This window comes from Phocoena sinus, chromosome 9, assembly GCF_008692025.1.
Source record: "Phocoena sinus isolate mPhoSin1 chromosome 9, mPhoSin1.pri, whole genome shotgun sequence".
Lineage (NCBI taxonomy): Eukaryota > Metazoa > Chordata > Mammalia > Artiodactyla > Phocoenidae > Phocoena > Phocoena sinus.
In genome coordinates, this window is record NC_045771.1 from 64777275 (window position 1) to 64805072 (window position 27798).

The 27798-nt window shown below is 34.4% G+C and overlaps 1 protein-coding gene across 5 annotated transcripts in view; it reads left to right on the plus strand.

Annotated features, from left to right (window-relative positions):
• Positions 1-27798, plus strand: part of PHF14 (PHD finger protein 14) — a 208379-nt gene that overhangs the window by 66254 nt on the left and 114327 nt on the right. For all 5 annotated transcript variants that reach the window (XM_032643190.1, XM_032643188.1, XM_032643189.1 and 2 more), the window contains exons 14-16: positions 1678-1846; positions 22410-22460; positions 22582-22703. In XM_032643190.1, the coding sequence (XP_032499081.1) occupies positions 1678-1846; positions 22410-22460; positions 22582-22703 (342 nt within the window). The remainder of the gene's footprint in view (positions 1-1677; positions 1847-22409; positions 22461-22581; positions 22704-27798) is intronic.

Here is a 27798-nt window from a genome sequence, read left to right on the forward strand (position 1 = left end):
AAACAATGGAAATAATGGAAATGAGATGTCCATTTTCCTGGAAATGAGGTTCTCCTCCATCCGCAGGGCTTGCTGTGTTTTGTTATTTATTTGCTTGTTTGTTTTTATTGTAGCGGGCTGTCTTTGTGCTGGGTAACAGCCTGAAGTGTAAACTTAATGGTTTTCTCATGTCTTTTCTGAGCCTTTCCCTGGGCAAGTGTGGTCATTTAAAATTTTTTCCCATATATGCATTTTCTTTTGAAGGTCCTAGTCTTTAATGTCTGGTTCCCAAAAGGGGAAAAAGAAAAATGAAGGTGGGGGGTAAAGGGTACCAGTCTGCTAAGTCCTGGAAGTCACTTTGGACCAACGGGTGGGGTTTGCAATAATAGGAGGGGTCACCCACCTCTTTGTGTGCCATCATGTGATGAGAAGCAGCAATCAGTGATCAGAGCACATATCCCCAATATTTGGAGGACAGGGCTCCTAAAAGCTGTGACATGCTGCTGCAGGAACATGTGCACAGCTACCTGCCGTGTGGCTTAGGATGGGGGATAGGTAGCTACTACTGTACTAAGAGCTGAAATTGACCAAAATTAACTGTAATTTACCTGTGCCAGCCTTTCCCTGGAAGTTGCAAGCCTTCAGTAGACTCCAGAGTTCCAAAATAGATAAGTCAGACAGATTCTGCTAATGTAATTATTGTCTAGGTTGAGACTCAGATTCCTATTGCTTTCTATTCTGCCATCTTCCCCCCATGTTTTTAAATACGCTACTTTTTAAAGTTAATTAGTTAACTTATTTGCTTATTTTTGGCTGTGTTGGGTCTTCGTTACTGTGCACGGGCTTTCTCTAGTCGCGGCGAGCAGGGGCTGCTCTTAGTTGTGGTGTGCGGGCTTCTCATTGTGGTGGCTTCTCTTGTTGTGGAGCACGGGCTTGAGGTGTGCGGGCTTTGGTAGTTGTGGCACACGGGCTCGGTAGCTGTGGCTTGCAGGCTCAGTAGTTGTAGCTCACAGGCCTAGCTGCTTTGTGGCATGTGGGATCTACCCGGACCAGGGCATGAACCCGTGTCCCCTGCATTGGCAGGCAGGTTCTTAACCACTGTGCCACCAGGGAAGCCCTAAAAATGCTACTTTAATACATTCTTTTCATAAATAAATTTATATATTTTCTTTTATACGTAGTAAAGGCCACCAACCAAAATGATCCATTTATTTTTATTCACTTCTGAGAGTCTGTTTTTACAGAACTTCCTTAGTTGGTATATTCAGTACAGCTTGCTATTAATTAAGATTCAAAGATATTATAGCTGTGACAAGATGTAGAGTCAGGGTCAATGAATACTTTGATTTTCTGGTGTCACAGTGTATGTCACTTGAGGAAAAATCATGATTTCCTAATGGAAACTATCTGGGCTTCTTATGTTGGTTCACTTAAACATGTAGCAGTATTACATGTGTTTTTATTATACTTATTAGGGATACATGGAATTGCTTGATACATTATACTTATTTTTGTTTCTCTTACAAGAATGTATGTGCTTTTCTGTATGTATAATCATTGTATACCCTATGGTCACATGTTCCTGTGTATATTTTCATATATTCTAAACATATACCTGAATTTTATATTTATAGAAAACATAGCTAATGCTGGAAGGTAAAAATAAATGTATGAACTTATATTTTTTTCTTTATGTAGGCAGTGTTCAGAATGTGACCAGGCAGGGAGCAGTGACATGGAAGCAGACATGGCCATGGAAACCTTACCAGACGGGACCAAACGATCAAGGAGGCAGATTAAGGAACCAGTGAAATTTGTTCCACAGGATATGCCTCCAGAACCCAAGAAGATTCCAATAAGAAACACGGTAATTTATTCCCTAGTTATCATAACCATTACAAAATTCTGAGGTCAAAATTTAAGGGGTGAGAAAGACAAAGGGTAAACATATATTCAGTAGCCAATGAAAGAAACATGTATATTGCTATTGGTTATTCTTAAAAGTTTATTTTGTATTATGAAATATACCAATCATACATGAGAATGTACAGTTTTTATGTTCAACATAAAGCATAATAATAATGAAGGCCCATTATGTTCACAAACCCACTTCAAAAACAGAATATTACCAAAGCCTTTGAAGTCACCTTTGAATCCCTCAGTACTCACTTCACCATCCATCTAGCCCAGAGGTCACCACGTTTCTCAACTTTGTATTTTTCATTCACTCCTTTTTTTATACGTATTGATATGTATGTATATATGTATTCATAAATAATACATAGTTTTTCAGGGTTTGAACTTCATATAAATGGAGTCAGACTTTTTTCCTGTTATTTGATACTTTGACCAACGTTATCTTGATTTGATTCACACATGCTGATCTGTGTAATTGTAGTTCATTTATTTTCACTAATATGTAGTTTTTTATTGAAACAATAGATCGTTATTAATTTATCTTTTGTTCTATAGTTTGGCAGTTTTGTTGTCTCCATCTTTTTACTTTTATAAACAACTCATTTTTAAATATCTTTCTAAATATCTCCTGCAGCATGGTAACAGGGAGTTAGGGTATATAGCAAGGCATGGATTTGCTTAGTTATAGGATATCTGCATCTTCAGTTTTGCTAGGTAATTCCAATATTTTCCAAACCAGTTTACACTTATACCAGTAATGAATAAGTGGTATAAGTTTTGCTCCCAAACATGTTTTGTCCAATGTTTTAATGCTTTCCAGTGTGATACATGTAAAATAGTACATGGACATTTTATTTTGCATTTCCCTCAATACTTAGATGACTTAGAGCATGTATTTGTATATTTTTGGTCAGTTGTATTTCCTCTTCTAGGATATGTATGTGCAAGTCTTATTCAGCTTTTCTATCAGGTTGTTAGCCTATTTCTCATTGAAAATTCTTTGAGGTCAGAGTTATTACCAGGTGCCTGGGAACTCTACCAACCTAAGACCATTTTAAATAAAAGTTTAGCATGTGTGTCTCTTCCATTACATGAGTAGTGTTAATTTCTACTCCAAACCCATGAGGGGTGGCTTGCAGTTATGAGTTCTAAGGGGAGACATTTTTCACCTTCTTACCTTGAGCCAAGGCAGGCACATGTAAAAAATCTGCCTTCCCCTGAGGGAGATGTAAATATGTATTTAGGGTTAGTTATCATCATTCATTTGTTTTATCTGTTTGGTTTTAGAGAGTCTTAATTTTTTTTTTCCTTAAACTAACAGTTTTCTCAAAAGTTTTTTTAAATCTGTAGTCTATATTACAGTATAATCACTTAAAAGATTTTGTTTAAGAGAAATCAGATTATTTCATTCAGTTTTGTGTTATGTACTCATTTGAAATCAAAGAGGCAAATCTGGGAATTTTTATCTTTTAGATAATTGAAGTAGTTAATTTTGAGTGCTCTAAATTGATCAACTTGAAATAGTTTTATCTATAATTTCTACTAGTTTAAAACATTTTTTAGACTTCACAAATATATTTGGTTTACAGATGAACTAGAGAGAATTTTCCTTCTTTAAATAAGCCTGTTTGTTTCTATTTCTAAAATATTTTCTATAACTTTGTTGCTACTATCTGAAGCTATTCTTAAAATCTTAGAGAAAAACTTCTTATGTCTACAAAATTATCCTCTTATGAAACATTTTTTCTAGTTTCTTTATTGTTTAAAGAAATCCTTAGGAACAGTATTATCATTTTTTAACTTTGGAGTTATCATATAGAGGGGAATTTTGTACATATTATAGTGATATTTATGTGCCCATAGTTTAGTATTACTTAAGATAAATGAGGATTCTGTTTTTTTTTTTTTTTCTAATTTACCTGTCTGCTTTTCCAGCCTAGAATTACAAGGAAGCTTTTAAAATTTCTAATTTAGTCCAATTCCTCTCATCTTATTCTTTGTCTCTAGTTTTCTTGTGTTAAAGTTTTAGTCTTCTTGTAGATGTTGGTAGGTAAAAGACGAGAAAGGATTCTGTGCCCAGTAATTTTAGGAAATATAGTATGGTTATTTTTTCTTTGGGGGGAATTCAAATGCATATTGAAGCTTTGAGAAATACTAATGTTTAGAAAAACGATTACTTTCCCTTATTTATCCTTTTTCCTAACTTATTTTATCAAAGAGCACTTTTTTCAAGACAATATTTTATTGTGGCATAGAGCACCATGAGGTACCATCTTTGGAAATGGTATTCTAGAGGCCACAGATTCCTTGCATCAGGATCACCTGGGGTGTTTGTTGAAATGTAGACTTTGGATTCATCCTAGATCTAATGAATTAGAATTCGGGGGTTGGGCTAAGCAGATATCTTAGGTGTTAGTCTTATGCAGACTAAAGTCTGAAAGTAACTCTCTGGATAACATTTATGATTATTACTCTTACTCTTTTCATTCTTCTCTGCCTTTGCTCCATCAGTCTGTACAGCAGTTCAGAAAACTTGTGATAAGCATATTCAGTTGGTCAGGTAACAGACTGAGGAACTTAAGAATTGAGAGATGTAGAAGAGAATGATCAGTCTCTTGATCTTGATCTTGGCTGAGTTTCTATTCTTACCTTAATTTTTTTTTAATTAAATTTATTTATTTATTTTTTGTTTTGGCTGCATTGGGTCTTCGTTGCTGCCCGTGGGCTTTCTCTAGTTTCAGTGAGTGGGGTCTACTCTTCGTTGCAGTGCACAGGCTTCTCACTGCAGTGCCTTCTCTTGTTGCAGAGCACAGGCTCTAGGCACCGGGCTTCAGTAATTGTGGCTCGCAGGCCCAGTAGTTGTGGCTCGCAGACTCCAGAGCACAGGCTCAGTAGTTGTGGCACACGGGCTTAGCTGTTCCGCGGCATGTGGGATCTTCCCAGACCAGGGCTCAAACCCATGTCCCCTGCATTGGCAGGTGGATTCTTAACCACTGCACCACTAAGGAAGTCCCTACCTTAATTTTTTATCGGTCATTTTTGTTTGAGTTGTATTAATATTTTAAAGTTTCTTTTCTTAGCACTCTGTTAATTATGGGAATTCAAGTATATTAATGCCTAATAATAATTTGTCTAGTCAAGTACCTTTCACAATAAATAACTGATTTATCTCTTCCTTTAATTTTTTAATTGTTGTTCCTAGTATCTTCCTACTTACACCTTTTATTTTAGTACATATGTTACATTTTGGGATATTCCATCCTTAAATTCTTTCTAATAATATTTTTGCTTTTGCTAGTTTTTTGTTTTCCAGGTGTTATTCATCAAAATATAGTTCATTTCACAGTAGTCATAGTATTCTATCTGAATTTTCAAGAAAATTTTACCCTTGTGACATAGGGGATTCATGACAGAACTTAAACTTCAGTTTCTCATTTCAAAGTAATATCTCACTTAGTAAAACTGTTGAAATGATCATCTCTTCTAAAACTTTCCATTTCTGTTAAGTTTGTTATGTTCCCTTGGGTTATAGTGATAGCATTTAGAAAAGTAGTTTGGGGTTATTTCATGCTAGTAAAAATGATTTCATCTTGTTTCAGAAATCCATCTTGTGTGATATATGAATTGATATTCTGTTAGAATAATTTTATTTTTAAAAATTCAGACTTTGCAGTATAATTAAGTATATATAGCGCTTTAATCTGTTTTTTGAAGTCTGTCTCTGTGGGATTGTCCAAGAATCATCAAAAACAAAAAATGATCAGGGCTACTATAGATTGAAGTTCCATTTTTATTGAATATCTTTTCTTACCATCTGTTATTACTTTCTCTCCTTTTATACTTTATATCTTTATGTTTAAAAATAACATCATGGTGGTAGTAAGGGAGTGAAAGGGAGAAGGAAGGGATTCACGTGTTGGAATATTTGAGTAAATCCTGGTATATTACTACTATTAATATAACATCTTTTAAATCTATATTACTAATAAATCCAACCATTTTATTATTCTCTATTTCTTCCTATTATTTGACCTTTGTGTATTTTACTTCATTACATTTTTCAAAGGTAGGTAAGTCAGAAGTGGATGTGGGGAATTAGTTTACTTTTATATAAGATGGTTTAATAATAATAATACCTAACATTTGCTGAGGACTGATCATATACCAGATACTGTAGTAATCCTCCACCCTACTCCCTCTTTAAATAATAAGTTACTTTTAACTTTTCATAACTCCTGTATTACTCAAAATGAATCTGAGGCACAGAAACCTTAAGTAATTTACCTGTGATCTTACAGATAGTAAGTGGAATAGGAATTGAACCCAGACAGCCTGAATTAAGAACTAGTGTCTTTTCTGAGGTCTGTAAAAGAGCATTTAGTTGAGGTACAAATGGAGTAGTTATAAAAACATTTGATCATTAGATAGCATAGTTGGGAATGTGATATTCTAATCTTATACCAAAATGGTCATGTGTCGTTCCATACCGTAGTGTTATCTGTGGGAAGCCAGGCATATATCCACTTACTAACTCATGTAACTGAGTTCATTCACATTAAATATTACATTTAACACTCCTTTTCTTTGTACTTTGATTTAGGTGTGAACAATTTTCCTTTTCAAGCTTGTGCAAGCGCATTGGCATTAATCTTGTCAGTTACAGTGTAAGAGTGTAGAAGTTAATAAAATGTTTGAAGGTTATTTTACCTCGGGGAAATTGGTATTTAAAAAGATCAAACAAAAAGAAAAACAATTAGAAGCAGCAAATCAATAAGTACACTGACAGCATGTGTATGTATGAACTGCCAGTATATGTTTGTTTTGCTGTTCTCTATTTTGGTTTGCTTTTTTTCCCACCAAACTGAGTACTATGAAACCTGCTGTGGGAAAAGAAGAGTGTATGCTCTGCGTTGAGAGTGAAGTTGGAGAAGTACATAGTGGTTTTCTTTACTATTTTTTTTCTTTCCTAACTAGTCTCTCCAAATCTACCTAAAACATTTGGCTTACCGCATCTCAGGTTTTTTTGATTAAGCAACAAATATCTTTTTGATTGTTTCACTTGGTTTGATCAGTGTTAAGAGAGATGAGCCCATAGACTCAGTCTCTGTGCTCCAGTGCCACTTTTATACCAAACAAGGCTGCTGTTAGAAAAATGGCATCCACTTTTTCCTGCTGATAGGCAGTTGCCATTTATCATGGCCAGAGTGTACAACGGGAGTAGAACACTTCGTTAAACCTTACTGGATTTTTATTATTTGGATACTGAGGAAAGTCATTTTTTATTTCATTCTACTCTGATTTCCTTAATAAGGATTTATAGAAATCTGAAGGAATACAGCATATTTTGAGACAGTTGATTTAATACGATATAGATGCTTTTCAAAGTGAATAGTCTCGGTGTTACTTTTTTCTCCTAGATTATTTGTACCCAAAGATCATAAAAAGATTGGCCAGAAAAGTTGTTTGAAAAAAATTATAGCACTAAAGATTTAGTGTTTTTTTTTTAAATGGGGTAAAAGAGCTATTTATCTGTATAAGAATGAAAATAGTATACTTTCAGAAAATACCCTTCTTAAACAAACATGGAGATTCTCTGTTTCACATTTTAATGTTATCATATTTAATTGTTAGTTATCAATGTTTTTGAAATTTATCATTCTGAATGTTAGAATTATTTTTAAATTAAGTTTTAACTATAAAAGTAATATGTGAATACTTTTTGTTCTAATAAATTAAAAATAGAATTAAAGTCTTCTTTAACTTTTCTCCCAACATTCCCCTTCTCCAACCCAATTCACATGCCTTGAATCTATCTTTATTATGAGGGCACATATTTTGAACTTTGATTATCTGACATTTCTATAGGTATATCTGTCAAAAAAATAAGAAAAATATTGAAGAATGAGCCATATGGAAAAGCAGTATGGAGATAGTTCAAAAAACGTAGAAATATTCAAGTATTAATAAATAAAAGAGGAATGATCTGGTTTTAGAAAATTCTTCACATGTTGTTTCCTGCTCCAGAGATAAGACTTTGTAACATCTTCTTAGATTGGCTCACAAATATCCCATCTCCAGTATTTAAGCATCTCAGTAGCCATTATTCTCTTTTATTACTGGGTACAAATAGGAGGACTAAGTCTAAAGAAGAAAAAGGGTTGAAAAGCATATTTCTGTTTAACCTTTACCTGTTGTTTACTGTGTATTTTATATTTATTCGATTGTCGTAGCTACCCTGTGAAGCAGTAACTAATATCATTGCCATTTACAAATGAGAAACTGAGGCAGAGAGTTTAAGTAACCTATCTAATAAGGACATACAGCTTCAAAGTGGTAGGGACAGGAATCAAATTTAGCTAGCTCCTGAGCCCATACTTTAATTACTTTATTAGGCTGCCTTTCTAGACAAGATTACTAGTAGTTGCTCCTGGTATTTCTTGGGCTAGAGTCACAGTATCTTCATGCTTCCAGCAGCTTAGTGACTAAGGGTTTGGTCAGGAAAATGGAAGTCACTCTATGGAGAATTATGGCCTTATACTACTGTTGGCATAGCTGAGGGTGTGGATATCAAGAAAGCTGTCACCATAGGTCAGAGGAGCTCTACTGAACATCAGAGAAACTGTCAATGAAATATCTATCCTGAAGCACCAAGCAGGTGGTAGGAGCTGACATTAGGTCAGAGAACTTGACAGTGAAGACCTCAGCGTGAACATCACTGGTGAGTGGGTAGAAAAGTGAGAGTTTGTGGGGAAGTCTGCAAAGCCTGCCAGGACTGTGAAGTGGGAGCTGATGGAAAGGTCAGCAAGGCTACAGCATCTGAAAAAGCCAAGCATCTGACTCCCATGACCTCCTGAGAAAAAATGGCCTTCACTTTACTTATCTGCTTCAAATATGAGGTTACAGACATGGAACTCTCCAGGGAAGGGGGACTGTGGGGAATGTGGTTTCCACCCTTAGACAGACTAAGCAAGGGTGGTGGGGGTGGTGGTGTGTGCCAGACTGACCACAGACAATCTAGCATAGTAACCAGCTGCAGCTTAAAAAGTGCTTAATGTAGTGCTTACTTGGCACACGGTGGGTGCCCTAAAAAGCAACATTTTCAGACTCCTTTCCCCACCCCCACTCCTGCCCCCTTTCCTTTCCTCTTAGAGGACTTGTGATACCATCTTCATCCATATTCTCCCAGCTCTGAGCCCTCTGCAAGGCAAGCTTGAAGTTCTTAATAAAACGGTTATATGCATCACTGACAGCATAAATACAGACCTGAAGAGTTATAAAATATCAAGAGGATAACCTCAGTGTAGGCCAAAGAGGGTGAACGTGGGCTTTTTACAGGCTTAGCAGTATTTAAAAGAGAGAGAGAGAAGTTTAACTCCTTCCCTAGCTTGCTGAATATCCATTGGAGCCCTCACAGTGTTTGCCGTTGATTTACAGGTGAGTCACAGGTTTTTTCTCACCCTTGTATTTCTTTTCATTTCTTTCTTTTTTTAGTTAATTAAAAGGAAGCATGAGAGAAGTAGAGAATCTTAAAAGATAAAGGTTCTTGTGATAGATGTCAGCGTTGTTAACTTAATGACTCTCTTCCTCTGTTCCTCTTATAAAAGCTACACAAATGAATATAGGGCTTTTCTCATTAGAGATTTTGACAAAGAGAGTCCCTTTTATTTTGATTACATTAAGCAATTCTTTCTTCCAGAATTCCTACAATTTATACCATCCATTGCCAATGTATATTTCAGAAGTCGGCTTTGATGTAATTTATTTATTTTTTAGTGGTTGAGCCTATGCTTTGGATCCATATATTCAGTATAAATGGTATAATACCACTTTATAAAATAATAGCTGTCATTTGTCTAATTATACATTCTGGAGAAAGCTAGCAGTTTTCTCTAATGGTTTTAACTTCTGCGTTAGCCAGTAATAATAATTGGGGATAATTTTTAAATATACTTTTCATTTACTGTAGTAATGAAAATGTTTTGTTTGGGGAACTGGGATCTCATTTATCATAATATAATTCAGCTTCTTTTGCTCTGGGAGAATTGCTCTACTTCTCCTGCATGAAAGCCTTTATATAGTTATTAGTTTTATATACCTAGCGTACCTTTAAATGTAAAATGACCATACTTCATACATACTGTTTTCCTTTGATTCCTATATTAGATAAAATATTTTTTCTCGAACTTCTTAAAATGTTACGTGGTTCTAATCTTTCAACTATGAATTTTTATTATAGTACTTTCTTTCTACTAGTTTAAAATAGTATCTTTTTCCTTCCACTTTTCCAGTTTGTTTCTATGACATCAAGCCAGAACAACTTGCAATACCACTGACCTTGTAGGTTGCTGTTTTAGTGATATGTGATGCATTCACTGTCTAGTATCACACAGTCTGTTTTATGATGTTATAGTATTCTAGTTTTAAGACTTAATTGCTTTGTTTTTTACACCTTTACGGATCCCAGTAATTCTGTATTTATTTCATCTCCCCTGATTTTGCTAATTTTCAGCTTTATCTCACATCACTTAGAGGGTAGATAGTGACTTGTAATGCATACAACACAATTCTCAGCCTCAGTGGTTTGATCTTTATTTTGTCCTCTTGGGAAAACCTTCAGAGTCCAGTGAAGGGAAGACAGTACTTTAAGATGAACTTCTGTTTATAATGTATAGAAGCATGAATTGATGTTATATTTTCTTCACAATTGTCAAAATTGTAGGTAATTATCTTTTGTGTGAGTGCTTTATATTTATTCTTGAGTTTAATAGTTAAGCAGTAAAAATTGCCTGCATGGGAATCCACGTCTTTCCATACTCTCTGGTCTTTGTGACTCCTTGTCCTACTCTTGAACCATGGATCAGGTTAATTTTTTCAGTATATACCTATTGAGCAACTAACGAGGTAAGGCACCGGGCAGTAGATGCTGAATAGAACACTAAAGTGAAGACATGGTCTATGTCCTCAAAGAACTATGGTGATAGAAAGTTGACCCTCAAATAATGTAATATAAACTAGAAGGTGTAGAGTGTCCATATGAGAGGTACATTAAATTACCCTAGAGGTAACATAACTGAAATGGAAGAGGAAAGACAGAAGATTGAGGTGAGCAACAAAACTAGAAGTTGACTATTAATACTAGTAGGAAAGTATTCTACTGGCTGAGAAAGTCTTTATTTTCCACTGCCCCAAACCTTTGTATTAAGAAGTTGAAATTTTTAAAGTAACAGCAAGCTGAACACCTGTAAAAACATTGGAGCCTTTAGCATAAAATTTAGTGTAAAAATTTTGAACCACATTTAGATATCATCTAACACCCGTATTTGTCTTTCTTACAATATGTTTTTATGATAGTCATCTTGATGGCTGGCAACAGCTTCTTGCATTAGTAACTTGGCAAAATTTTAAAGAAGTTAATTGGATCAAATCTTAATAGCTTAGTGTTAGTACAGATTCACTTATCAATTAAGGTTATTGATGATTAATGACTTAGAGCACCTTCAGCAAAAAGTCACTTAATATTTCATTCATTCAGTTTTTTCAGATAAATAGGTGTGAACATTTTTTAGGATAGGTCATTTCTCTTTAAATTTTTCCTGTGTTAAGGAAATTTTGATCATTAGTATATTGATTGATTGAAGTGTTTTTTTAACTTAAATAACTTTCTCACATTTATTTAATTAGAAATATATATAGATATGACTTCTAATTATACTTAAGAAAATAATCAACCATTTAAAATGTAATGGCATTTTCCTCTCTAGGACAATTTTTTTGTAGCATTATTCCCTGTAAAAGATAAATGGTACAAAATCAAATTCTTAAGTGTTTTAGACAGCATCAAAACCTGTAAGATAGCCTAGTGTGTGGTGGAAAGTACCTGGACTAGCACATGATAAATTCGAATTCTAGTCCATACTCTGGCAATAACCCTGTATGTGGCCTTGGATAAGTAATTTAACTTACCCTGTTTGCGCTCAATATCCTCATTTATAAAATAAATTAGATGATCTGCAATTTTTTCTAGAACCAAAAGTCTCTTTCTAAATTTCACAATTGTATTCATTTTTTATCCCTAAGACTGTTTACGGGAGGGTTAAAATATACACATCGACATTCAAATAATCTGGAAACGGTAATACTTTGTAATTATACTATACTTCAGGGTTTAAATTTATTTGTGTATTTATTTTATCATTTTACTCATTTTAAATGTACAGTTCAGAGGCATTATGTACATTCACAGGGTTGTGCAACCATCACCACCATCCACTTCCAGAACTTTTTCATCATCCCAAACAGAAACTCCATACCCATTAAACGATAATTCCCTGTTCCTTCTTATGCCCAGCCTCTTGCAACCACCATTCTATTTTCTATCTCTGTCAGTTTGCCTTTTCTGCATACCTCATGTAAGTGACTGGCTTATTTCACTTAGCATAATATCCTCAAGCTTCATCCACGTTGTAGCATGTGTCAGAATTTCATTCCTTTTTAAGGCTGAATTACATTTCTTTGTATGTCTGTACCACATTTTGTTTGTCCATTCATCTGTTGGTGAACACTTGGGTTGCTTCCACCTCTTGACTGTTGTCAGTAATGCTGCTATGAGCATGGGGTATGCAAACCTGTTTCAGTTCCTGCTCTCAGTTCTTTTGGCTATAAACATAAGAGTATAATTGCTGGATCATATGGTAATTCTGTGTTATACTCTTTGAGTGACTACCAAACTGTTTTCCACAGCACTACACCATTTTACATTTTCACCAGCACTACACAAGGATTCTAATTTCTCCATATTCTTTTTTTTTTTTTTTTTTTTTTTTTTTTTTTTGCGGTACGCGGGCCGTTCACTGTTGTGGCCTCTCCCATTGCGGCACACAGGCTCCGAATGTGCAGGCTCAGCATCCATGGCTCACGGGCCTAGCCGCTCTGCGGCATGTGGCATCTTCCCGGACTGGGGCATGAACCCGCGTCCCCTGCATCGGCAGGCGGACTCTCAACCACTGCACCACCAGGGAAGCCCTCTCCATATTCTTGCCAACACTTTTTTTTTTTTTAAATTTTAATTTGTTGATAATAGACATCCTAATGGGTATGATGTTGTATCTCTTAGTTTTGGTTTGCATTTCCCTAATGACTAATGTTGAGCATCTTTTCATGTGTTTATTGGCCATTTGTATATTTTCTTTGGAGAAAAGCTTATTCAAGTCCTTTCTCATTTTTTGATATATTAGTTTGTCTTGGCATTCTTGTGGAAAATCCGTTAGAAATGTGAGGTATAGGGGCTTCCCTGGCAGTCCAGTGGTTTAAGACTCCACGCTTCCACTGTAGGGGGCGTGGGTTCGGTCCCTGGTTGGGGAACTAAGATCCCGTATGCAGCGTGAAATGGTAATACTTTGTGATTTTATTTTACTTTACTTTAGGGTTTTTAGTTTTGTATTATTTTTAAAGATCACATTGGTTGATAACCTTTATTTTTTCCCCTTTTGGCACTTACCTTTATTATAATCATTGTCTTCTGAAAAAATCATATGAATGATTACAAGAAACATTTGTGATCAAGTGGGCCACCAGATGTATATACTGCAGGGCGACTTATTTTCAAGATTTTATTTTTTTGAAATTTTCCTTTTGCTTCATTTACAGGTGACATTTGATTGGCTTAGCCCATTTTCTTCATGATAGAAACTTCCCAAAGATAAAATATTGTTTAAGAATAATAGAGCCATGCTCTCTGAACACTTTATGAACTTTTAAACAATAGCACACTTTTTACCCTATTACTGGTCTAAGGCTGGGTAGGCAGGAGTGAGGCGGATTCTGAAGGAAAGAATACAGTCAGACTGTCTCACTAATTAAGTTTTGAGGATCCTCATTCATTCAGTTTATTTTTAAAGAAAGGAATGAATAGTTTTAAAAATAAACCATTTGCCCTTCATTGTATTTTCAATTTGTTTAGTTTCTTTGAATCTAAGACTGAGTCTTCTCATAGCCTTCAAGTACCTTGTAAAATATCTCTGATAGACAGTTTTCCATATGGTCAGCCATGTCAGGTAATTTCTTAGATATTTTCTCTGAGCCCTCTCTGCTCCAGCTCTAATGTGAATTGTTTTTTTTTTATGTTATCCTTGAACTTTATTCATCATCATCCTGGTAATTCCTTTTAACCTTTGGTGGGTGGAATTTTCTGTTGCTTGCATTTCAGTTTCTTTTTTCATTTAGTCCCTGATCTTGATGGGGCAATGCTTTCAATGACTTATTGAGTAAAGATTAATGAGAGGTAAATTTTTTGAGATGTTACATGTCTAAAAATTTTTAAATTTCTTATACTTTATTAGTTATTTGGCTGTGTATAAAATACTGCATATTTTTTAAAGCATCACTCTACTGACTCCTGGCTTCCAGTATTGCTTTCTGCATTTCTAACTTTTTTTTCCCCTTCTCTTGAAACACTTAGGATTTTCTCTTTCTGAGTTAGGATGAGTATGTACTTTCTCTGTTTCTTTTAATAGTAGATGTTCTTATTTCATGATTGCAAAGACTTCTTTTATATCTTTATGAATATTAATTATATTTTCAAAATTTTTTTCTGTATCGTGCATTGTTTGTGTTTCCTGTGGTTTCATTATTTCTATTCATGTTCATCTCTTTCATATTGATGCTTTCAGATGCCTAAGGATCTTTGGATGTCTACTCCTATTTTATTCTAAAAAAGGTAATTAAGTTTGTATAGGGCTGATAAACCCATTGTTTTCCCTGTAGTGTGATTTTATGATCAGGGGGCTTTTTCTTTGAGAACCTTCTTAATGTCAGTATCTGTAGGTTTTTTCCACAATAATTCAGTAGAAGTATTCTCTCATCTCCTAACTGATAGGTATAATTTTGACTGTCAGACTGCTGGACAGGTGAGGAGAAAGGGGCTAAAGGTCTCATGGTTTAGAAAGCAGAATTGCATTTAAGCTTCCTGGTTTCTGTTTGCTACCTCACTGCTCCCTTCTCTGTGCCTGATAAGCCCTTGTACAGAGTCTGTCTGGTTCTTTTTCTCCAGAGGATATGCCTACTGTGTCCTATGGGAGAAGGGTAATCTCTTGACTGCATAGAGAGGGAGTGAAATCCTTATACTTTTATGTTATTGAAGTTTAACCCAAAGTAGCATTTTATTTCTTACCTATGCACGTTTGTGTGATTGTAATATACTTAGGGATTTTGTTTTTCAAGTGTTACTACTGTTAAATGCCCCATTTCCATCTATAGGATGATAGTTTTAATAAATTCATTTAGTGTATAAATTTGATTTCCACAGTATTGAGTATTGTAGGCAGAATAATGCCCCCCCGCAAAGATATCCATGTCCTAATCCCCAGAACCTGTTTATGTGTTACCTTACATGGCAGAAGGGGCTTTGCAGGTATGATTAAAGTTATGGACCTTGAGATGGGAAGATTCGGCAGTATTATGTGGGCTCAAACTAATTACGTGTGGACCTAAAAGGCGAGGACCTTCCCTGACTGTAAGTGAGAGGGAGATGTGACTACAGACTATGGGTCTGAGATATACAGCATGCCTGCCTTTAAAGATGAAAGAAGGGGGTCTTGGACCAAGGAATGTTGGCAATCTCTAGGAGATGGAATAACCAAGCAAACCGATTCTCTTCCTAGAGCCTCCAGAAAGGAATGCAGCCTGCCAACACCTTGATTTTAGCCCAGCGACACTTGTGTTGTATCGCTGTTTTTTTTTTTTTTGCGGTATGCGGGCCTCTCACTGTTGTGGCCTCTCCCATTGTGGAGCACGAGCTCCGGACGCGCAGGCTCAGCGGCCATGGCTCATGGGCCCAGCCGCTCCGCGGCATGTGGGATCTTCGGGGACTGGGGCACGAACCCGTGTCCCCTGCATCGGCAAGCGGACTCTCAACCACTGAGCTACCAGAGAAGCCCGCACTGTGTTTTGTTTTGTTTTGTTTTTTTTGCGGTACCTCATGCCTTCACTTAGAGTTCCAGTATCTTTTCTCGATCCTATGTTCAGTTATTTTAGTAATGCTTTTGCTGCTGTCCTTGATTCTTTTATCCTTTTGCCAATCTGAACTCCTTCTTTTTCCATTCCTGCCTGAGGGTTGCCAGAGTCACACGTAAGTGTGTTCCTTTGAGATTTTTTTTTTCCAATTTGTTAGGCATTTTCTCCATACGCATCTTTAAGGTGAATGTAGTTTTATATCATTATTAAGGGCATTAAAATTATGACTGATTCTTAAATTTAAGAACAGTTTTGATTATAGTGAGATTTTGAAAGATCTGAGCAGTATGTGACTGTTTTTATCCTTCACTTTAGTTGCACTTACCGTATTTATAAATCATTATCCATTTAATTATTTGTTTGGTATCTGTAGACTCATGGACCTGAACCCAGGTGGACAGGAGCTGTCCTGTTCACCACTATATGTTCATTACCTACCACAGAAGGTACTTAGTTTGTATTTCACAAATGAGTTCTTTTCTCTTCCACTGTGGCTATGCATCTGAAGACAGTGTACTTTGAAAGAGTCTTTTTTTCTGGCCCTTTATAGTTAGGAAGGGAATTAGTCCCTTTCTCCTTGTATATTAATCATATTTCATTGGTGAAACTATAGAATTACTCTAAAGGTAGCCTGGGATACTTCTTTTTAAGTACCTTGTTAGACATTTTCTCTGCATTTTTTTTTTAAATGTGGAAACTTTTCACTTGCTTTTAGAGAAGGAAATTACTTTTTTTGTTGTTTTGCGGTACGTGGGCCTCTCACTGTTGTGGCCTCTCCCGTTGCGGAGCACAGGCTCCGGACGCGCAGGCTCAGCGGCCATGGCTCACGGGCCCAGCCACTCCGCGGCACGTGGGATCCTCCTGGACCGGGGCACAAACCTGTGTCCCCTGCATCGGCAGGCCGACTCTCAACCACTGCGCCATCAGGGAAGCCCAGGAAATTACTTTTGAAGAAAATATAAGTTAGCTTAATGTTCCTTTGAAGTTACTTTAAAATTGACCTTTGTACTTTTTGGCATATTTTCTAATAACTTTAATGTAACTTGAAAGCTTTCAGATTTTCTTTTCGTTTTCTTTTCACTCTATGTCATCTAGTGACTTTTCATCTTTTATACAAGTGCCAAAGGGACTTGTTGAGACTATCTTTCCATAGTCTTTTACACAGTGTATCATCTTCTACTCTCTTTGAAGTTGTCAGATCTTTCTTCCTGTCTCATACATTTTTATATTGTTTTGTATCCCTCCTTTTTTGGGAAGATAAATGCAGTAAAAAGTCAAAGTACTTTTTAGCAGCTTTGACTGAAACCATATTGTTTTTCAGGATGCATCTTATAGATCATTTTTTTGGAAATAGACTTAAACACATCGTTAATCTGTTTTCCATTTTATTTAACAGTATAAATCAATAGCCTGTTAAAAGTGCAGTCTTCATTTGAGAGATAATCAAATATCCTAGAGTCTGTTTTCGTTATGTTTGTTTTTAAAATATTTTTTAGATGCTAGTTCAGTAGAAATATAGAAACGTTTAGATTCAGCCCTATTGAAATGACTAAAGTGTACTAGGCATTCATGATGCCCATGTCTTAATTTACTTGTTATCTTTATACTAATTGTTTTGATTAAATTAGTGCAGTTCTGGGAAGAAAGGGTTATACATGGGGGCTTTAGATATCAGAGTTATTATTGAATTTATTATCAGACCCAAGGTGACCGCTGAAGTACTAAACAGATTATATAACCTGTGTCTGTCACAGAACCTTAGAAGAAACCCTAGCAAAAATTTTTGTGGTGAACTAAACCATACTTAAGTCACTTTGGCTCACTTGGAAGAGATCCACTGTGAGTGTCCTTAGGGCAAGTAATCGTATTCAGAACCCAAAGGCTCCTGCTATGCTTTTTGCCTCCTGGAAATTCATCATTTTTATTTATTTCCAGGAGCATGGAATAAAGGGAACAGGGACGAGACAGAGCTTCAGGATTTTACTTATTTTGAATATACCGTTATCTATGAGAAGAGTTTTATAGAAACATTTATTATGTAGGATGTATCTTTTATATTTTTAGGCTTGTGGTTATTTTAATTAATAGTGTTAAGCCAATTAGATCATGATGTTCTTTTTATTTTCCACCTATTTTCCTAACCCTGTTAATATAAATTAGATTAGATAAAAAGAAACTCTACAGCCAACTGACAAGAAGGGAAGACACTCATTTTGGGGGATCACCATTCCATCTGTTGTATGCCAATAGCCCAACGGAAACTGGTGGTGCTTTTGTTCACACTTTGTTTATATATGTAACATTTTTCTTTTGAATATTTTATTAGCTTTAATATATGATTGTTTTCAATACATTGTTTTATAATTGGAAAACAAATACTTTTTAAGGAAATACATATACTGTATATATTTCTTGAAGCATTTTGAACAGCTGCCAGACAGCCCCAACATTTATTCCTCAGGATAAATCTGAAGATATTTTAGCTTGACAGGTTTTCAAGGTTTGGCTGTTGTCCTAATTAACATTGAATTTGGAATTTTCTCATAAATAAGCATTTTCTCTTTTTATATATAAATTACGTAGGAGGGTATCTTTATGTTTCATCTAACCATGTATGGGTTATTTATTGTCATTTGTGTAAATATTGATTTGTCATCAAAAAAATAAGTGTTGAATTTAGAGAAATCAGTGTACAAATGAATATGTGAAATCCATCTTAGTGATCTCAAAGATGCTGAGACACTGTCTTTTAGTTTTAAATTTAGTTCATTTGTGAAATGAATCATTCTAACCTTGGAAAAATCATCATGCATCTGACTTAATTATAAATTAAAACAACCCAGCTCTAAACAATTAATTAAAATTTGTTGCATGTTTTCTAGTCCAAATGAGTGAAGTTATTGAAACATTTAATTATTTGTTTTAGGTGAATAAGCTATTAAAATGATGCCTATAGTTAAAAATGTTTTATTCTCTCCTAACTTAGATACATTGTCTCTAATATCATGCCACTCTTTGTGGATGATTTTGTCACATCCTGTTTTCAAGTAAATGTACCAAAGACAGATAAAGAGCCAGATGATCTAAGCAGCTCAGATTGTCAGTGTTCCCTAAGAAAATAAAGTTCTTAAAAACTAACAAAGAAGAAAAAAATAGGAATGTGTCAAGATTTGGAATGATTTTCAAACTTTCTTTTACTTTTAACAGTTTAATAATTGCAAAAGGAAGCACAATTTGGAAATATACCGTCAATCATTTGGAATGTCTAGATAATTTATCTGTGTTAAGTTCTAAAGCACATATTTGTTAAATAATGTTTTTCCTTCTTTCACACCCTGTGTTCTCCCTTCTGCTTTATTTATCTTGTTTCTAAAATAGTGTCAGCCTCAATGTATACCATGAAATGACAACCTGGTTACAAATACTTCTGTACATATAAGGTGGGGCAAGCTCTTTGATTATTGAAATTATTATTTGATTATTGAAATTTGTTATATGAGCCAAGCATGGTTTTTTTCTTTTTTCCATCGTTTCTCCCTCTTTTTAACTCCCCTTATATTTTCTGATTCATTCAGGGATACCATGTTTAAGATATCTTATCTGTTATGATTGTAGGCAGGTATGAGTTATAACAGTTACAGTTGCTGCCACTTCATTACAACTAGAAAAAACCCCCACAACTCTCAGCATTTTCTTGGTTGGGGAACTTGATATTGTGAAACATTGTGTTTGGATTAAATCCTCTTATTTTCAATTTTTGGAAATACTAGTTGTGTGATAAATGCTAAGGCTTGCTGCAAGTTATTTCGGTAATGGATCATGTTAGTCATTGCATGTATAAGGTACCAAATTGGATAGAATATAGTGTCAGTTTGAAGTATTGAGGTCTCCTCTCCATTGGGTAAATTGTCTCATTTACTTGTTTCAAAATATAAAAACTCTTCATTTACGTGTCACGGTATTACAGTTTATTTACATATTCAAGTGAGAATAAGAGATTTGCTTTCTCATGATAATTTGCTCATCTCTATTTGGGATTAAATTTAATCTTGGATTTGTCATGCAAGAAAAATCACTGAATTGAGAGTTGAGAGACCTGGGTTGAAGTTTACCTCTGTCAGTTTTCAGCTGTCTGATCATCAAGTCATTTCCCTGGCCTGCTATCTCAGAGCTCTAAGATGCTGTAATTTCGTATTGCTTGTAACAACTCTGGTTTTCTGGCTAGAATTTGTTTATGTTGCTTATGTTTATTTAAAATTACTGCAGGAATACATCAATGATTACCTTTTTGTAATATTGATACATGCATTTAAAATGACTGTTTTAGATAATTATATTTTTATTCATTTAAAAATATTTAATAAAATATAATAAAAAGGAATTTATAAATGCAGAGGTATGTAACTATGTCATTGTGTGATAGGATCATTCTGTGGCATTATGCTTTTTGATGCTAACTGCAGTATGGGTTTGAAGAACTTCCAATTGATGGAATCAAACCAGATGTTCAAAGATTTAAAGTATTAATCAGAAATGGTAAATAATTATATATCTTCAAAAGAATTGAAAACATAAACTTGGAGCATTCACACATATACTTCAAAAATTAATTCAGTGATTAGATGATTCAAAAACTAGATGACTCAACAAAAGATGGGTTGAATGAAGAAAATATGGAAATGTGTGAAGGCCTTTTGAGCATTCTTTAGATATTTATAGAATTAAGATAAGTAATTTGAATATTTTCCCTTTGATATTGGTTATTAATTTTGATCACCTTTTTGAAATGGATGGCTATATGCATAAATTATGCAAATTGAAAATAGATTACCAGAGAAGGGAACAATAATTTACCCTTTTTGTCAGTTGTTTTATCATTTGTATTATCTAGCGTGTTCATCTGTGAGTTTCAATCGAAACACTTATTATTTATTAAAACAAATTTATTGAACTTTTATGTAATATGTATTGTATTAAATTTAAGTCTAGAAAGATGAACATGACATGGTCCTTACCAGTTTTGGGATAAATTGCACTGGGGGACAGAAATTGAAGCATGAGGAAAGGAGTGTCACAGAGGGGAAAGATGACTATACAAAGGGCTAGCCATAAGGTTTTAATTAGGACTTGGAGAAGTGTTGTCAATATTAAGGGCTGTTTTCAGACTTTAATGTGTGTATGACTTACTTGGGGATCTTTTAAAATGGCAGGTTCTAATTCAGTATGTTGTTCTGGGCATGAGATTCTTCATTTCTAACTAACTCCCTGGGGATGCCAGTGCTTATGAACCATGATTGATATTTTGAGGAGCAAGGCTTAGTACTAATTCTTTGGAAGTAAGAACAGATGTAGGGCCTGCATTTAAAACCTTTTCCTAGGTATAGTCTTACTTTTTCTTCCTTATTTCTTCCATAATGTAATTAAAACATACTGATTGGCAATATAAATGTAAATGAATATGTAGTCTATAAATTTACTTACTTTGAACGGCTAATTTTAGTCAACTCTTGGTTATCTAGGGGCAGATTAAACAGAGTGCAGTTAGCCTGGGTACTGAATAACAAGTGACTCGGTATTGTAGAGAATTGAAATGACAGTAATTTAGAAAAACATTAATGTTTTTTATATTGGACAGCAATTCTCTTTAGAATTATTTGGTACCTACTCTAACGTGGGAATGATCTTTGATCTCAACAGTCAGGTAAAGTAATTTTGGGGAGTGGTGCCTCCTTTTTCTTCCAGTCTCTCTAAAGAGCAGTGATCTTCACATGGGGATTATAAACCTCCAGAGGCTGTGCTACATGGGTGGAGATTTTTAACATATTGGCTGCAAATCCAATTATTGTACTTATATTACTTTCAAACATATGGATGTCATCTTTCAAATGGGAAATGTGTTCCAAAATGCAGGATATAAATTTTAAGGAAATAAGCTTGAGTCACTTATACCATGTTTTTTTTAGTTAGTTTTATTTTAACTAGGATTGGGAGACATCTGAGACCTTTGCCTCCCACTTATTTACAGCTGTTAAAGATTGTTTCTTTATGTTATTCAAACCTGTTTGTGCACGCACGCACACACACACAGAGGCATACAATAGATGTGAGTCCAGGTTTAGCATTTTAGCTCTAGAAGTCGTGTAAGTTATGAAAATTTAAATGTTCTGCATAAATCACCATTGTGTGATATGTATGAGGTGTTCAGAAATATTCAAGCTAATTTTGTAGAACTTATTTTTCTTATCAGATACCTGTGTTATTTAACAGTAAAACACTGTCACTGTTGAGTGTATTTAATTTGTCTTGTGTTTATTTCCTCTGGCATAAATTGTAATAAAGTGCAATAGAGCAGTACAGCATTAATTAGAAATGCTAATTTTCCAAGTGCTTAACCGAAGCAGTAACATTTAACAGAGAAAATTTATTTTTATTATTAATTAAACATTAGATATTTTTGTGGATTTTTCTTTTTTTTTTTCTTTCTTTCTTTTTTTTTTTTTTAGAGAACCAGAGGACGAAAACGAAGCTTCATTCCTGAGGAAGAAAAACATGAGGTTGGAATAAGTTAAGCATATTTTACACAATCTAAATTTGAGAAACTTTCTTGCTTAAAATTATTTCTGTTTTCCTCATATCCTGATTTTATGTTTTGTTTCATCCTCCCTTGTATGGCAGGAGAGAGTTCCTAGAGAGAGGAGACAAAGGCAGTCTGTGTTACAAAAGAAGCCCAAGGCTGAGGATTTACGAACTGAATGTGCAACTTGCAAGGGAACTGGAGACAATGAAAACCTTGTCAGGTAAGCTGGATGCTGAGACCTTGGCTTTGGGGGATTAAGGCTCCATCTTCTTCATTTTCTCATCACAGATATAATGGGGAAAACAAATCACAGCATAGGACCTTTCTTAAAGTCTTATTTAGTGGAAACAGTACTTCAGAAACAGATTTCATCCACTTAGTAACCTGCCACACATGGTTATTCTCTGGATTTAGATGTAATTAAGAGTGATTATCTGGATTTTGAACAAAAGAGAATTAATTTTCCATTGACAAGAGAAGTTGACCGTGCTCTGCATATAGAGGCCACAAAAATATATAATTTGATCCAAACCCTTTGTGCTAAGATTATTATGTCTTATCTCATAAAACAATAAAATTACTAAGTTCTGTTAGCATATTATAAAAGTTGAAGTTTATTAGAGATAATGATGACAGATACTTTTTCTTGACAAAAACTTCGTTAGCACTTCCTTATCATTTTTCAAAACAATGTGTTAAATGCTTCTCTCTTACGAAATAAAGAAAGGTGAAAAGATGGCCTAGATAGACATTTTTTGTTTTTTGTTTGGTTTTCTTCTTTGCTTCTTTGTTTTGTTCTGTTACTTTTTTTTTTTTTTTTAAATCAGACATAATTCTAATCAGGAATCTCAGCTGATACGGCACAGTGGCTATTCCTGAGGGTCCAGAGACTGCTAATTTTAGCCATTTGCCTCTCTTGCTGAGATGAAGAAATTGCTCAAAGCCCTGGGTGAGATGAAGGAGTGGGGGGTGATCAAAAGGGGACCTCATCTAAATAAAAGAGGTATCCTCTTTTCAAAGGACAGTGACACAAAGAATCTTTTAGTATGTTACAGGAACGCTTTCTGATTTCCTTCAAAAATTGTCTTTTGATAAAGCCCTATTGAACTAACTCATGGCACAGAAATTAAATGTTTCAAAAAGAGTAAGTTGATAAAATGCATATTCGTACTGTTATAGGATTTTAAATATTTGCTTCCAAAATGATGTCATTAAAAGTATAATTTGTTTTTTTTAATTCCTCAAGTAAAGGCACCTGGTTTTAAATTTCATGAGGTTTTTATAATGTCGCTGAGGAAGGTAATGAGAAACTAAAAATTCCAGTAAAGAAATACAAAGTGCTTCAACAAAGTTGAGAAAGTCTATCATATTAGGCCACTGTTTTTTCAAGTAGTTTGTGTAGAATATCATGAGAGCTCTCCTGGAGGTTAAACTCATTTAAGTTTAAGGTAAATTAGTTCTAATGTCAGAAGATACACATGAATAATTCTGACTGCAACATAATTTTCTGATTTATGTAAAAAAAAGGAAAGCATAAGCATAACAGAGTGGAGTACATAAAACAACAAAAATAAACAAAAGAAAAAATTATAAAAACAGTCTTACGTAATGAAGAAAAATTCAGTCTAGAAGAAAATTCCCATGGGGGTTGAGGGGGGCATTATAGGGCATGATCATTTTGAAACACTAGTTAAAAACTTAAGAGACCTGGTTATACTCTTTAATTACTTAAACCTATGTAAATATCTACCTCTAATTTATTTTTTTAAGATAGTAGCTTGATTCAGGCCTTGTTGCTGTAGGCCCTATATGTTTTTGCCAGGTTTTTATTTTATTTTTTTGGTCATGTATTTGAAAGAAAGAACCTAGGAAATAAGTACAATTTTATTTTAAAAGCCACCTAATACAAGAGCATCTCCAAGACATAGTATTATATAGTTGTTTTAAAAAAAATAGGTATCGGGCTTCCCTGGTGGTGCAGTGGTTGAGAATCCGCCTGCCGATGCAGGGGACATGGGTTCGTGCCCCGGTCTGGAAAGATCCCACATGCCGCGGAGCGGCTAGGCCCGTGAGCCATGGCCGCTGAGCCTGCGTGTCCAGAGCCTGTGCTGCACAACGGGAGAGCCCACAACAGTGAGAGGCCCGCATACCGCAAAAAAAAAAAAAAAAAAAAAAAAAAAATAGGTATCATCTTTCTTTGATTCTTGATAAGATTTTAAATTAATATTAGCATTTCCTCTCATTTAATTAGTTCCTGTTATAAAATTTTCATCCTTAATTACATTATTATAACATTCCAGTGTCTGGGGTTTTTGTGAAAGTCTCGTGAAAGGTAAAGATATTTATGTTACTCTAGAAATGATGGATATACAAAGTCTTTTTCCTTGGTTTTGCCTTGTTAAGAAGATAACATCACAGATTTTATGGAAAGGTTTTAAAAAGGTTATGAAGAGGGAATTAAATGTTTTATAAATATTATATATTAATGTTTCTGAGGATAAAACAAGCTGGATACACATTCAGTTTAAGCACATTGCTCTTGGGATAAAGAATTTTATGTAGAATTTCATGTGTTTAAAAAGGTACTGATAAGCTAATATCTGCCATTTCCCTTAACATCTCTTTTATTTAGTAATTGGCACCATCATTTTTGCAAATCTGCCCCAAAAGCCCATAGTTTTATGATTAAGTTGCATCTTAAATATTATGTATACATGCTATTTTTAACTTTATTTTAAGACATTTTAAATTACACTTTATTTTCCCTAAAGATATATTTCAGTGCTTGATCATTATACTTACTATGTATGTCTATTAAGTTCTCTTATAAAATTAAACTTCTTGGATCATAATTTAATTAATTTACTTAATTTTTTATTAAATTTACTGTATTTTCTCAAGTTCCTCTGAACTAATATACATGACTCTTTAGAATCAGCAGTTTAGCAGTTTTGATTTTGAAACCACACTTCTCTATGTAATTCAGGCTGTATAAAAAATTTCTTTCTTATTTTTTTCCTTTCTAGTTCAGTTATTTGTACATATGTATACGTTAATTTACATGTATAATTTTTTAATATCACTAGGAAATTGCATTCAATTTATCAGTTAACTGTAATAATAGGTTCCAAATGTTATTTTCTGTTTTGTCTTTAAGTTTTTCTCAGGCCTTTGGCAAGTAATTTAGTATTTCTGGGTCTTAGTTTTTCCCTCTGTTGTACATGATCAGAGTTGTACTATGCTCCATTACAGGCTTTGTGAGTAATTCTGTATGAAATAGTAGGGCAGTGGTATTACTTAGTAATTTAAAGAATACAGGGCTTCCCTGGTGGCGCAGTGGTTGAGAGTCCGCCTGCCGATGCAGGGGACATGGGTTCGTGCCCCAGTTCGGGAAGATACCACATGCCGCAGAGCGGCTGGGCCCGTGAGCCATGGCTGCTGAGCCTGCGCGTCTGGAGCCTGTGCTCCGCAACAGGAGAGGCCACAACAGTGAGAGGCCCGCGTACCGCCAAAAAAAAAAAGAATACATATATGTGGGCTCTGAAATAAGGGTTCCTGTTGGTAAATATGATACAGTAATAATATAAATGCATATTTTTTACTTTTCAGAGAATGTGCATGTTTTTGTATTTAATTATTCCTGCAATATGGAGGACAAAAAATTTGAATTTGTTGAAACACGTTCTCTAAAACAATTGGACTAATAAACTATTTCCGCTAAACATGGGAAATATGAAAATTACCACAAGGTGTTAAAGACAAAGATGGTTTACAGTATCATATGGATTTTTTTTTAAAAATAGTGCTTCCTATTTTTGCCATCTACTTTTTAAACTTAATTTGTCTGCAAAATTTACAGTTGAAAATATATTCCTTTATGTTATTTAGTGAAATTAAATGCTGAAGGCCAAATTGAAACTGTCTTGGAATTGTGAGGTCTTTTGGGGTATTTATCTCCTTGCTGTACATGTTCATTGTTGGAGGTAGTTTTGAGCCTTTAGTGATATCTTACTTGGTTTTGCTTCCACAGTTCCTGGGACATTTAATGCTCAGTAAATGCTTGGTAAATGAATGACTATGCCACATAAGTAGTGACTGATTATTCTTTGCTGAATTAATAAAAAAAAAAAACCTTTTACTATTATAATTTATTCCTAGAACAAATTGATCACTCAGTGTAAGTATTTGATGAAGACGTTTAAAAGGCCTAATAAAGGAGGATTACTTTCATGTCACTAAAGAATAGTGGATGAGTTTTTTCTGTGTATTAGGTAAAGAACTAGGAATCACAGAGTTGAGATTAGTTGATACACTCATGTGACAGTAGAAATGATTCTTCTTTTTGAACATAGTTAATTTTCAAAGGATAGATTTTAGAGATAGGTAGGCTTTTCTTCTCTATAAGTCTTTATTAAACTATCAAATTAGGAATAAGACCAAACTTGTAGGCCTCAAATTTTATCTTAACTGTGTAAACTCATTGTGACACATTTTATTACTTAATGGGAGATAGGAAGGAGCAAAAAGGTCTCCTAAAACTAAGAACCCTTAAAATCCATTGGTCCTCTTAAATAACATCTTTAATTTTTATCTTGTATTGTGGCCATTACTTAGAAGCAGTGAAGGTAGGAAATGATCTATGAAGCTATTTTACTTTTATAGCTAAGTATACACCATTAAATGTTTGCTGTATTCTCTTCCTTATTTGAAGATATGGCAAGTTATATAGATATTGAACCATTTTGGTTACAAGGTTAGGATGTTTGTTTGGTCTGTTAACAATGTTGCTAGCACTTTTATTTATTTCACAATTTAAACATCTAGCTTCTGAGTGCCTTCCCCAAAACCAAATTTGATGGTATCATAAGTTATTAGGAGCACCAGCACAAATTCATATTTATCAGATTTTTATTTCAAATATTAGTCTCTTTGATAAATCAGATTTAAAAAATTTTAATTACGTGTCCTGTTCTCACTGGTATGGAGGCTTATAGACTGCCTGGGTCATAGTAAGGGGTATTTTCCCCCAGAGATTTGATTAGACCAACAGAGCAAGGTTTAGTTGTAACTTTAGTTACTGTGTTCACAGAACATAAGATCACTTTAAATAGATTGTTTTAGTGAATGAAATGAAACCTAGTTTCATTTCTTTTAAGAACAATTAAGATTGCATTTGATAGGTTGCTTAAAATAAATAGAATGAATTATTTTATTTTGGTTATAGACTTACCAGTTTACTGTTTTTTATGCAGTTTATCACATAATAATCACTCTAAATGGTAAAATTTGCTTATTCATGTAGGAATATCAAATGA